This window comes from Acartia tonsa, chromosome 5, assembly GCF_053477335.1.
Source record: "Acartia tonsa isolate MP-2025a chromosome 5, ASM5347733v1, whole genome shotgun sequence".
Lineage (NCBI taxonomy): Eukaryota > Metazoa > Arthropoda > Copepoda > Calanoida > Acartiidae > Acartia > Acartia tonsa.
The window spans coordinates 9,305,315-9,319,865 of record NC_137264.1 but is presented as its reverse complement, the minus strand read 5'-3'; the positions used below and the strand labels follow the sequence as shown (position 1 = coordinate 9,319,865).

The following is a 14,551-nucleotide window of genomic DNA, read 5'->3' as shown; positions in this document are numbered from 1 at the left end:
CACTATATTGTTTATTGGCAGATTTAGAAAAAAAGAAGACATAGGATAAGATTAAACGGATCTTGGACAAATTAGCCTCGGACATAATAGCATCAACTGTTAGTCAATAGGCAGTTTAGAATTTCGTGGATTTTTCAAAAAGTGGTTGGTAGATTTTTCCAATTTTTAATATTGTTTTTATAATTTTTAGGTAAGGTTAGGTTAGGTTATGTGGCTAGGGAGCCGAGCGCCGAGCTAAGAATATCTATTTATCCTTTAATTTGCAGAGAAAAGGGGTTAAAAAATAATTATTTAAAAATTGTGTGTACTTTGGTTGGCAAAATGCAGCTTTGATTTGCTGTTCTATTATTTGTTTTTTTTAATTTTGAACATTAATATATATATATGTATATATATATTTAGATACAAATTCTCAAAGTACTGTAAAATACAGGAATAAGAGGATTTTTTTTTCAGTTTATAAGTTCATTATTTTACCTTCAAAATTAATTTCTCCTTACAACTGTTAGGGGTTGGATTGAAATTATACCCAATAACTGCTCCCAAGCTCCTAGCCCCTGCAATGGTATAACCACAGCGCAAGGCTAACCTAAAATAACTATACTTAACCTGAACGAACCCAATTTAGCTCAACTTAATATATTCTAAGGTTTTTTATGAATGGATGGAATTCTGGTTAAAGATATAAAACCATACTCTAGATAAAGTTCTCACAACCTGGCCTGAGAAAACTTTAAATTAAGTTCAATTAAGCTAACAATGATAATAATAATATCCCAACTAACTACAGCAAACATTTTCAATTAGAAACTGGAAAAATATGTTTGTTTGCATGAATGGTCGAAAAGTTTGACATGTTCATAAAAAAATGAGAAAAATTAAGATTAGCTTATTTTTTTAAAATAAGAAAATCTTTAAAATTTAATTAATAAAATCCTTTAATTTTTTTTAAAAATCTTCCAATCAAGTGCTATATTAGGAAGATACAGAGTTTAAAAACATATAAATTAGCTACCTTTTAGAAACACCTAAAAAGTTTGGTAGGTATGCAAGTGAGAGTGTAATGTTTGATTTCAGGGGTAAAGCCATCTGATAAAAATTTTGATTAAAAAATTGGGCATATCTTATTGTTGTGATATAGATAATAGTTAAATATAGGTAATCATTTTAATAAATTTTCATATTTTATTTATTATTAATTTCCTAAATTGACAAGTTATTAGTGTTTTTTTTATATGTCTGTCATTTATAGGGCAATTTATATTTTTTATTTTGTGCATTCTGATTTCTTGATAAATTCAAAATTTTGTAGCTTTTTGGTTTAGTTTGGACACCCTTAAGCCAGGTATAAAGTACCACCATCCAATTAAAAGTTGTACCATCTTTTACCCAATGGCATCAACCAATCTGCTCGCTGGTTTTCTCGTGCTGTTTAATGCCGCAGAATAACAGTTAGACCATACCTTGGCCAGGCTACTAGAGCACTGTGATTGTACTAGTTATTGTAGACTTTAGAACTATGTTACTGAGTACTCAACACTTTGCTTCAATTATAACAATCAAGGCAATGCGAAAGAGAATATGCTTAAGTAATGATTATGTTGCTTGTACTTTCAGTATAATAGATACATATTAAGAGATTTTTTGGAAATAACTGAAATTAGTAAAACATTATAGTAATTACAAGACAACTGTCAAAATGCAATTATAAAGTCAATTTGTCAGTAATAAATTACTGATTTTTATTCAGGAAGGGAGGGGACATTATACTGGACATACTCCAAATTTTACTGGTACTCAAAATATGTATAAAAATGTTCTTTAATTCGTTGGCGCGGGAACTTTTATTAAATATTGATTGGTTGGGACAAAAGTATCCGAACTTATCTACAGAAAAGGTAATATCGTTTGGATGGAGTACACCAATTCATCGTTCATTGTCTTATCCCTTAAATCCCTGCTGATAAATTTTTATTATTTTAGGTTTTGTAATGATATGGAAACGCGGGTAAAGAATGTGTCTGATATTCAGAATCTCTCCTGGTTCCAGGGTGTGGACTGGGACCATATCAGGTGGGTGTACACAATTATATTCAGAATCTCTCCTGGTTCCAGGGTGTGGACTGGGACCATATCAGGTGGGTGTACACAATTATATTCAGAATCTCTCCTGGTTCCAGGGTGTGGACTGGGACCATATCAGGTAGGTGTACACAATTATATTCAGAATCTCTCCTGGTTCCAGGGTGTGGACTGGGACCATATCAGGTGGGTGTACACAATTATATTCAGAATCTCTCCTGGTTCCAGGGTGTGGACTGGGACCATATCAGGTGGGTGTACACAATTATATTCAGAATCTCTCCTGGTTCCAGGGTGTGGACTGGGACCATATCAGGTAGGTGTACACAATTATATTCAGAATCTCTCCTGGTTCCAGGGTGTGGACTGGGACCATATCAGGTGGGTGTACACAATTATATTCAGAATCTCTCCTGGTTCCAGGGTGTGGACTGGGACCATATCAGGTGGGTGTACATAATAATATTCAGAATCTCTCCTGGTTCCAGGGTGTGGACTAGGACCATATCAGGTGGGTGTACACAATTATATTCAGAATCTCTCCTGGTTCCAGGGTGTGGACTGGGACCATATCAGGTGGGTTAACATGTAGCTGTGTTTAGTGCCCTAGGAAAATGGGGACAGATGTAAACGAGAATCAGATCGGTTCAGTGGTTAGGGAGATCCTTCACGGAACTTAAATACTAACAGACATCCTAATTCTATAATACAATCTTTATATCCAAATATTAAACAATTCTAGATAAGTTCAAAGCTGTAGGGGGAAAAACTAGAAATCTAACCCAAAATTAACAACCTAAACTTATGTTTCAGAGAGAGGCCAGCAGCTATTCCTGTGGACGTCAAGTCTATAGATGATACTTCTAATTTTGATGAGTTTCCTGATGTTGATCTCAAAATACGTAAGTTATACAGTAGCGTAGCTCCTTAGTAATTAGGTAATGTCCGTACTTACGTCTATCTTTTTATGTTTTTTTTAAAGATAAATTCTATAGTTCTTGAATTTTCAACATTTATTGTTCGTTTTTGTTGATGCACTTTTGACGAACAAAATGGTAATTTTAATTGCTTAAATTTAAAAGAAATAGAGTATAGTCCCTTTCTTGACAACGTCTCTTAAGGGGCGTTTCGTCGTATTTTCACAGTAGCTTTTAATACGTTATTTTAGGTTAGGTTAGGTGATTGCCCTGCAGGGTTAGGCAATTGGCCCCACAGGGTTGGAGCCCCTCGCAGGGGTTAGAACTAGGAGAAAAGTTACCGTGAAAATATGACGAAACGCCCCTTAAAAGGGGTTGTCACGAAAGGGACTATACCCCTGATTTCTTTAAAAAGCAATTAAAATTACCTTTTGTTTGTCAAAAGTGCATCAACAAAAACAAACAATAAATGTAATTAGGCCTTATTGACATTGAAAATAATGAAAATAAGTTATTGTATTGGAAGATCTTTTCAAGAAATACTTTACCTTTTCCTCGTTTTTCAATATATTTTTTTTCTAAAGTATTTTTTAGATAAAAGATTTTTCAATGTTCACTTTGCTAAGAATGGTAACTAGAATGTTTAAGTTACGTAAAAGCGAAGCTTTTTGAAAGAAAATTTATCAAAAAATTCAAAAAACAAAATTGTAGTTGTAGATAATGAGTATGCAAGTTTTAATATTGCAGAAAAAAATTCTTAAATAACTAACATACCAGAATACATGTTTTATAGAGTAGCTACGCAATTGAAAAGAATGGGCTGAAAGGTTTCAGTTCCGTTCTCAGAAAAGGTTTCTACTCTTCTTTTTTTTAGCTTTACCAATAATGGGAGGGAAGCTGCTCTAAATTATCTCTTCTTCGTTTCTTATTAGATTTTTTAGTAACGCTGTCTCCTTACAACTAGTCTAATTTGAAAAAAACCTATTGAATTTATGAACTCATTTGAAAAATGATAATTGCTTATAAGCTCTCTAACGAAAATGTCATTTTAAAAATTTAAGAACCCTAAAATCATTATTGCCTTTTTTAGCTTTACAGTTAGAACTTCAATTACAAGGACACTTGTAATATTATACTATAGCAAAGTTCGTGCCTTTGAATATTATTTATTCTTGTAAAATTAAAAAGAAAAAGCAGATTTTTCTCGATATAAAAATCTCATCTTATGATATAATCTTACTGGAACTTTAGAAAGAATCTTAATGTTGAGATTGAGTTACAGAATTGTAATTGAAGATATTTTGTTATGTCACGGTCTTTTTAATTTATATTGCATTTCTATGACCTTCTGTTTATGATTATAATAAATACCTTAATTAAATCCCAGCGGAAAGGACAATGGCAAATTCTCCAAAGCTAAAATGGATAGATTTTCAATTATAAGAATTTGGGGGCGGGTTACTTATCTTTCATTGCCTTAAACCTTTGCCTAATTTTGTTTGGAAGATATTTTAAAAAGTAATTTGCGGATTTTTTATTTCTATTTATTTCAGGTGGGCCATCAACCAAAGAGAAGCAGCAGCCCGCCCAGCAGGGATACAAGGACTGGGTCTTTATCAACTACACCTTCAAGAGGTTCGAGGGGCTGACCCAGCGGGGCGTTCCTTCGGCCAGGGACGTGGTGAAGCAAAGCTAATACAGCCAGTTTTTATATAAGATGTATACATCCTTATCACACATTTATAAACACAAATTACCATAGGTTTGTGTTTTTATACAGGTGCAGGAAAAATCAATATATTGCTTTCAACATTTTTATTTAGGTGTACCTTATTTAAGGCATACCTAACCTTAGTATGACTCCACCTATAATCATCTTTTATAAAGTAGTAAGCGTTTTTTGTTTGTAGCGACGAATTTCGCTAATCACTGAACCGATATGATTTTCCTCTGATAGATCAAGGGAAGAAAATTTTTCCCCTCCTCCAATTTGTTTTCCTTTTTAAAACTAAAATGGAAAAGTCAAATCCCCCCCCCCCCATCCCCCCTTTCCTCGAGTGTCCCTTGAGGCCCCTAGGAGCGTAGCCGCTAGTTTGTTACGAAGTACTATTTTATTAATCTTCAATAACCTTTATTAATCTTTTTATCTTAACCAATTGTTTTTATAACAATCAGAATAAATAATATAAAAAATGATGTAATATATACAGGGACAGAGGGATAGGACAATGAATGGTAGATTAATCTTTCCCTCGTTCTTTTATGTCCTTGGTATTGTTAGAAAAATCAAAGGTAGAAGATTAATTTCAGTGTGATTGCATCCCCCCCTCTCCTCCCTGAAATGAAATGAGCAATGCAGTATATTGATTTTCTATCGTAGGAATAACTTCAAGTCAACAATTATAACCAAGAAAAATAATACATAGAACAAACAAAATAGAAAAACATTGAAGTAACTCACAAATCACTGTACACAATAGAACATGGAAAAATTAAAGTTTTCCACTACCAAGGAATTTAATAGATAAATACATATATTGACAGAGTGTACTGTAAAAAGTACATAGTTTTGTACTAATTAAGTACAAATGGATGTACTAAATATGTAATAGATTTGTTAAGTGTATGAATGGTTCATTTGTATGTTTAACTGTCAGTGAAGGTTCCTTTTTAACCAGAATTATTTATATTCCTTAATGTTAAGGAATTAAGATTTGGTGGTAAGAAAGGAACATCTTCGTTTATGTACCAACTATAAATGGGATAAATTTGGTGTTTCTATGAGCTTGCCAATTATTTAATTTAAAAATAGCTAAATTTACATCTAAATACATGTGTTTTTCTTCAGATAATATAAAACAATATAAATAAATTGCTAGTTTTTTGTAGCAATGAACAAAGTTAGCTGGCCCATGAAAACACCTATTTATGTGTTGTAACAAGAATTGTACCTGGGCTGGTTTTCTGTCGGGTGTTTCACTTTTTTCTCTCAAAATTCTCACAAAAAAATAATTTTGCATTTATTTTTGAAAATTCAGCCTTTATTTAAACAAATTTGTAAGAAGTGCCTTTTTTTGAGAACCAGCCCAAAATCTAAAACTAAACCTAACCATAAGTTTCTTATGACAACATTTTGAAAAAAAAATTTTCATTTTCAGAAAAAGTGCCATTTCAAAATTATTGTGATAAATAATTATTTTTTCCTCTTTTAATTTAGATTTAAAAATATTATATTTTGAATGTTGGCATAATAATCTTATGGTGTTCAACCAAGGTTTACCTATGATACCTATGTACCATGTGAAAAAAAACAAAACAAAGAAGCACACTTAACTGTCCTAATGTATGAAGTAAAAAAACGCGAATCAGCATCAAAGTAATAACAATTAATAAATGTACCTTGTTTTTCTCAATCTTTTTTTTATGACTGAAAGAGAAAACATTCTCCAGCTTTAAATTAAAAACGTAATAAAAATAGTAATTTTGGGCTCAAGCTTGTTAAATTCTTAAACTAATTGGATTGTTTTTGGCTGAGAAAAATTACGCTTTTTGCCGCTTATATAAATATAGTTGATATATTAAAGTGCTGATTCGTTTTTTAATATTGAAAAAAATGTTATTTTCACTATTTTTAATTTTCATTCTGATAAATTTAACATTCTGATAAATTTGAATAACATTACTGCGCTGATGAGTTTTTATTTAGAATTAGTCTGTGATACATGAAAATATATTATATATATAGAAATTACAGCCATGGGGGGGGGGGGGGCTTACATCAGAATTGAGTATGATTCCCCCCCCCCCCCTTAAACTGTTGAATACTGCTGCTAGCCCTTATGTAATGTCTGTCTGTTGTATAACCACCACTTTAGTCTCAGAGACAGTAGTTTAGCTACAAATTTATATTTATTGTTATAGCTTAATTATTGTTTCTTTTAAAAAGCCTTAATCTAATTTTCACAAAAAGGCCTGCATTTTTTCCAAAAAAGGCAATCTAAAAGGGACCTTGCTTGTTAGAATTGGGACAAATTAAATTTTTAATAAAAATTGTTTACTGGTGCTTTTAATTAAACCTCATTAATGCAATGGCCATATGGAAATAAATTGTAAATAGACTTTTGATGTGTTTAAAGTTGTTTTACAACAATGGCTAAAAACTGCTTATAGTTTAATAAAATAGGACTTGGCCAATTAATATTTGTTAACTATTTTTTTATCTAAATTAACATCTACTTGTTTTAACTTTTTTTTGGATGGGTTACAAAGAAAAAATTCTGCACCTTATGTATTTATTATCAATTATCAATGACCTTATTAGTAGGCTTTAAACTTATTATATATATATAACACAATATAATATTATTAAAATTGAATGGTTAGTAAAGGTGCTTTTATATATTTTACACCCAAAACTAATTTATTGTTTTTTTTTGTGAAAATATCAAAAATATTCATTCAGACATGCTTCAAAAGAATAATTTAAACTATTTTCTGAAAAATATTTTCTAAATATATTTTAGTTTGTTAATTATTTCTGATGCTAAACCAACAATGATCTACAAAAAAATGTACATATATTTAAAAAATGCAATAATAAAATAATATATTAGTAGTCAACTTATGTATATTGTATAGTATTCGATGTCAAATTTTACCTCACTTTTAATATTTTATAATTTTTTTTGTTTTATTTCCAAGTATTGGTAAATTGTCATATTTTTGGTTTTTATTCTATTTTTTTTATATTTTTTTTTGTTGAAAACAATGCCTAAAGTTGTATTTAATCCGTCTAAAGTTAACTTGATGTACACTGAAACAAAAATCTATCTCAATTTTAATATATGACAATATTTAATACCTTTCTTTGGACAAATATGGGGACCATTTACGAAAGAATTTTAAGAGTTTGTTATTTAGGCAACTTATTGTTGTAGATAATTGCTAGATTTTAACCTTATTTATCCAAGCTCTTCAAATATCTTTTATAACGGCTCCTTTTCCAATAAAAAAAAATCTCAAAACTTTGAACACATGGCATATATAAAATAGTTTATAAAATCTTGACATCGAAAATAAAGTACGCGTTTGTTTAAAAAAAAAAATACTGTACGATACATTGGCGGGCAACACTTTACTTTAAGTGCAGAAGAGACGCGCTTTAAGGGTGTGCAATAACGTCTGCAAAAATGTCAAAGTTTTTAATATTTGCAAAAAAAAACGATAAGGGTCATTTTAGTACTGTTAATAGTTTTATTCTTAAAGAATACATTGAATATTTTTTTGCGAACGTGATTGCACATTGTTTCAGGGAGAGAACATATACAAGGTGGCTGATTTAGGATGAATCATCCTAATTTGTCCACCTCTGTGTTTTATAAGGAAATATGGTTGTTTGTTGAATATTAATATTATTAAATTAACGTGCATATCATCATTCAATTGATTATCATACCTTTATCAATAAATAGATAAAAGTATAGAAACATGTTTTTATTTTATTTTTCTTGTAACACAGCTACTCTATAATAGATTATGTACGGCCGTACGACTTAGAGTCCATCTGTTAAAAATCATGCTGGTGCTTTCAGTACTACTCACAATTGTAGCAACCAAACCCCACAACTGCCCTTAGTTTCTTTTCCAGAGCCCTGCAACCCTTTACTAGACTTATCTAATCTAAATTATGAATAAAAATACATTTTTTTAAAAAGTTGTCATGATCTAGGACCACATGTACTGAAGGGGGAAACCGCTATTATCCTTACCACTGATAAAAAGTCAGGAAATTACACTTGCTTTAGTTGAGAGGTTAGTTACCTTTTGGCAGCTAACCACTGCAGTTGTGACTTAATTAACTATCTGTTGCTGATCATAACTGCTGCTTCAAATGCCGAGCCTTAAAAACTAAAATTAGATCAATTAAAATTATCATTGTTTTCAATTGGTTTACAATTACAATTACAATTGGTTTACACTTAAGTTGTAAAAAAGGTAATACCTCATAATACCCATTGGTTGCACAGCAATATCAAGATAGTAACACTTTGGAAGATATCCATTGAAAATAAACAGGATTTTTTTTAAAAGAAGAAGACATAACGAATATCTGTAACTTAGTCAATTGTGAACGACGTACCCTAGTCATAGAGTAGCTACGCTGCCAAAAAATGAATGTATCCCAAAAAGGAGAGAATGAAGCGGCAATAAACCATATGAACCAAATACAATAATAGGAATGATCTATTTTGGTTAAACAAGTGGTTGATATGTCTACATCTGGTGGCTTCGCCCCTACAACCCAGAGGCTTTGGTACAATGAAGGGGGTGGTGAACTCCCAACGAATTCCCCATCCCAAAAAATCGAAAAAATATATCCTGGAGATGAAAGGTTTGAATCTCGGCCCGACACTACGTCATAACTAAAAAAGGGTTATGTCAGGTGCGCTACATAAATAGTTAGAGTGGGGGGAATGCCTTGATCCTAAACAGGCGCAACTTATTACCATGCACAGTTAGGACTTCCCAGACAAAGCTCGTGCAATCAAAGGGTTTGTTGTCTGTTAATGTTACTTGACCTAATATCCTCCAGTCGGAGCATTGCATACCATTACAAGCAGATGATGCCCTTTGGGCTTCTAGATGATCTAGTAGTAGTTGAGACATGTATTATTGGTATTATGCAATAGTCTGAGAAATTAGCTGCAATACTCAAATAGAAGGTGTTCCTGATATATAATCCAATTATTCAAATATTTCCGGTTTTTTAAATTGTATTTTTATTCTTAATTTCTTACGACACAAAAAAACGTATGCAAAAGAAAGTAAACTCATTAAGCCCCCTAAAAAACATAAATTTTAATGAAATCGAAGATTTTTGTACAAACTATTTAAAGATTAAACAATACCACCACTGGGGGGGGGGGGATTCTTTTACAGCACCCCCCCCCCTTTTCCGTCCCCGTGCACCTCTTGCATGTCCTTGAATATTTATTTGGGGCGTGTCTTACAAGGGATCCGCCCTCTCAACACTTTTGAGGGTTGCGCATACAAAACAAAAAAGTAAAAAGTTGTTCATTTTATTTTCTTCAAGTTTTGATAAGTTGCCAGCTGCTAACTTTTGAATTATCAGTAAGTAATGTAAAAACTTTCTCAATCTATAGTAAAAAATAAACTTTGAAATCCCCCAAAAAAGTGATTTGGGAACTTATTCGTATTTTTAGCTCTTTAGTATGATTCTACAGGTGTCAAGGTATATTTTGATATACCTTTCAAAAATAGGTAAAAATAGTTTAAGATTCGAAATTGCAATTATAAATGCGTGTTTTCTTAAGCTTAATTTTTTTTTACAAAACAAATATTGATATAGAGTAGCTGCGTTTATTAAGCACAAATAATATGTGAAGTAGTAAAAGATTTAAGAAGACATTTGAAAAAACTAAACGACTTTGAAATTTCTTTCTGTATTTGTCAATATTTTTGGGTGACATTGTGGGGGTAACCATTTTGGTTTGGTTTGCTTAGTTTCATTCAAATTGTTTCTTCTTTTTCCACAGGGCGTTAATGTAGGTCCATGGGTAGGAAAATGTATTCTGAAAAAGCATTAAAAACACATAATTCATTATTTTTATATTTTATAACTGAAACACTAAAAAAATACAGATGAATAACTTTGTGGATTTAGACAGAAACAAACCTTCCCAACTTAAAAAAATACTCGAAAACGACGTCTAATGGGGATAAATAGTTTAATTTAGGGGGTTGTGTTGTATTATCCAACTCCTTCCTGAGACATATTCTTTCTTTGAGAGTTCAAATTGTTAATTTTTCCTATGATTTATGCTTTTTTTCTTCCGAAAACCTTACCCTGTCGTAGTGTAAAACACAGACAAAATTCAAACCACACAAGATCAAATCCTATATTTTAAGGAGCCCAGCTATTCTTTAATTAGATCTAACGGAGTGGATTTTTTTCGGAAAGGAGCAATTTTGGAGTGTGGTTTGTTCCACATTCTTGAACCATTGTATGGACAGCAGGTATATTTCCACTTAAGCGGTTAGCGAGATCTTAAGCTTAATTAACTAGAAGTACGGACAAGCATAGTTATAGAAACTGTGCGCCAGTCACTTAAGTAGTTGAATATCAAATGTATATTTCTTAATTATAGTCAGATATTAAAATTTTAAACTCGATTTGCCTTTTAAAAATGTGCTACAAGCGATAAGAAGAACATGAGATAAACACTAACTTTAAATTTAAAAGCTTTTTTTTTATAATCGATAAAAATATTATCAATTCTTTGAATTCGAATTTTCGATGAAGGTGTTTATAAAATTTTTTGAAGAAAAGTCTACACTTGTCGGTTAATGAGATTATACCAAAAATACTTTTAAAAAGCGAAGCTTCTCTATAATTAGGGTGGATCCGTACATCCGTCCGTCCGTAACGGATAGCTTTTTAATTAATTTAGGCATGTTAGAATTGTCCTATCGACTTAAACTTTGCATGGTGATTCCTATAGTAGTTATGTACGCTTTAGAAAGCGTAGCGACTCTATAATCTTTACCAGAATGTCCGTACATCCATTTTAAACATGTTTATTTTTCTACTTTTTTAACAACAAATTTTTATTGATCTGATTTTTGGTATATTGATTCCTGGGACAACAAAGTACAATATTATAAGCGAAGCAACTCCATAATCAAGTCCTAAAAATGTAAGTATGTCCATAAACATCATCCTATATCAGGCAGTTTTTCAACAAATTAACTTGCTTCGACTTTTATACATTTATATTTTGAATATTCAGTTCTGACACTATACAAGTGTTAATGTCCGTTTGTCCTACCGTTTCATTGCTTCGCTTTTATGGATGTTGTCATCCTTGTTATAAGTATCTAATTTCTAGATTGAAAGGATAAAATTACCAATAAAAAACATTTCTCCTAATCAGAAATTTCATTTTTGACTTCTTTATTATTTTAATGCAATTTTGATAACGAAGTCATTTTTTCTTTCTTATGAACAAAAAATTTATCTTTTGTGTTCTTTCTAAAAGAGATCTTTTGTAAACCATTTTTAAAAGCAAAGTTTTTCTCGTTTCTGTAATTAGGTTCTGTACGTCCGTACGTTTATTTATGTTAGAATTGTCCTATCATTTTCACCCTTTGCATGATGGTTCATATAACCAGTATGTTCGATTAAAAAAGTGTAGCAACTCTATAATCTTAACCAGAAAGTCCATACGTCCATTTTAAACCTACTTATTTTTATAACTTTTTTGGCTGCAAATTAATCCAGTTTTTAAACTGAATGACACGGGGTATCATATATAGTAACAGCCAACAGACAACCAATCCTTTCATTTTAAACTCTTTGTCTGTGCATGGTAATGATTTGAACAATGTCAATGCATCTTCCCTCTCCCCCCCATCAATAATACTCCTACTGTATAGCATATAGCAAAATATATCATTTTTAACGGCCCAGTCTGTCGCGTTTTGGCCAATATCCAAAATTTAATTCCTAATAGTAAGTTGACATAATACCAATTACCCGTATGTTAGCTCCGCTACAAATAGACATTTCTTTTCTTGTTTTTAGTTGTACAAGAAATCATAAATTGCTCCGTCTTTGTGTTCCAATTATCTATGATTTAATAATAGATATAGTAGATCTAGATGGTTAATCTGGCTTCATAATCTGTCAAACTTAAAATGGAAATTTTAGCAGACGAACTTCTTTGTTTATTTTTTTGTTATATACGATTCATTTCAATAATATGAGGGAAGACATTTTTACATGATATAATTTACCCAAGAAAACTTTAATCCTATGAAATGCCATAATTGTTGAGTGTTTGTCTCATTATGCGAACGAAATGAAAAATTAACGGCATCGTAGCAAAATTTGTACATTTGCTAACTAATATGTCCGGATTGTTTCTCCACTGTCTTTCTATTGGCTGATTAAGAGAGTATGTATTTAGATTATATCTATTGATTTAATATAATCAGTTGGACGATAAACTGAAATTTAATTTCCGAATGTGTACACAGTTTCCTCGGTGTTTCCTCATCCTATCTCAATATTCTAATAATAATCTAAAAAAGCTTCAAAATTCCAACAAAAATCAAAATTTGAAAAATTAAAATTTTGAATGTATAATGTATAAATCATTTATACATTCGAATTTTGATTTTTTTGAAGTTTGTAGTTTTTAGCTAGTAGTAAATATTGAGGTAGGATGAGAAACACCGAGGAAACTGTGTACACATTCGGAAATTAAATTTCAGTTCATCAGTAAAATACATAAATACAATAGAAAGACAGTCGGGGTTGAGAAACTTGCAAAGTAGCGAAAACAGATCTATAGTATAGTATAGATATAATTATATATATATACAGACAACTACCTCTCTTCCCTTTTCAAAGACCTCTTTTGTCAGCTTCTAAATTATTTTCTGCTACTCGGCTGTGTTTATATAAGAGACATCATTGGTTGATTTTCAATGACCCAATAGAAAGGTTGCGCAAGGTGGTTGATTTTGCTTTGGAAAGCCCTTTTTACAAGTTACGGGGTGGCTTTCTGTATCAAAGGATCTTGTTACACGTTGAACTGATATAGTTATCCAGTACTATGAAGCCTTTTAAAGGTTAAGATAAGGATTTAGGATATTTATTTAAGTACTTTTTGGGCGTAGCCCTCCCCTCATAGTCATATATAACTATTTATTGACAATTGCCCACAAATTAATATCGATATTTTGCCAGTGCAGTATATATCTTTATAAACCCCCATTATGAGTCAATTCAATTCAAATTAAGTCAGTCCAATGTTTTGGATGAAATTGTTATGGGAATTGAAGAATTAATTTTGGGATATTGAAACTTGATTATAGGCAATAGGCAAGTTCCATGACAGAGTGATGTCTTAGTTTAACAATAGTATGATGCTTAGCCTGTGATACTATACTGTAGTGATTCTAAATAGGTTGAAGGTTTTTGGGAACCGTTGAAGAATATCATATGACCATTGACCATATTGTAAAATAGAGAAACTAACAATAGAAGCTAATCTTTTATTAAGTAGGCAAAATTTATATTTTGATTGATAGATGTAAATTTGTTTTTGGGGATTTGTCAAAATAGACAGGCAAAAACAGATCTATAGTATAGATCTTTGTACAGACAACTACCTCCCTTCCCTTTTCAAAGACCTTCTTCGTCTGGTTCTAAATTATTGCGGGTAAGCTTGTAATGTAACATAGAATACACTCAGCTGTGCGCGAAGCTTACCAATCTATGTTTGGTCAAAGGATTCTCACCTCCAATCTCCTTGTGCATCTGAATCCTAACTTCAGAGAATCAAAGGCTACATACATAAACTAGAATTGAAAAAAAGCCAGGAATGAAGGACACACACAATGGCATAGACTCGAAATAAAGTATTACCAAACTTTACCAATAAACTGTAAACAAATATGATAAATATACAAGCAAAATAACAAGTTAATGTTGAATTTCAATTCCTTCTCGTCCCTTCTTAAGC

General features: G+C 31.4%; 1 protein-coding gene across 2 annotated transcripts in view; it reads left to right on the top strand.

Annotated features, from left to right (window-relative positions):
• LOC145318707 (serine/threonine-protein kinase tricornered-like) overlaps nt 1–8,485 on the top strand; it is a 220,380-nt gene extending 211,895 nt beyond the window's left edge. For both annotated transcript variants that reach the window (XM_080160166.1, XM_080160165.1), the window contains 4 exons: nt 1,984–2,073; nt 2,896–2,984; nt 4,553–4,779; nt 5,380–8,485. In XM_080160166.1, the coding sequence (XP_080016292.1) occupies nt 1,984–2,073; nt 2,896–2,984; nt 4,553–4,695 (322 nt within the window). In that variant the 3' untranslated portion in view covers nt 4,696–4,779; nt 5,380–8,485. The remainder of the gene's footprint in view (nt 1–1,983; nt 2,074–2,895; nt 2,985–4,552; nt 4,780–5,379) is intronic.
• The last annotated feature ends 6,066 nt before the right edge of the window (nt 8,486–14,551 follow it).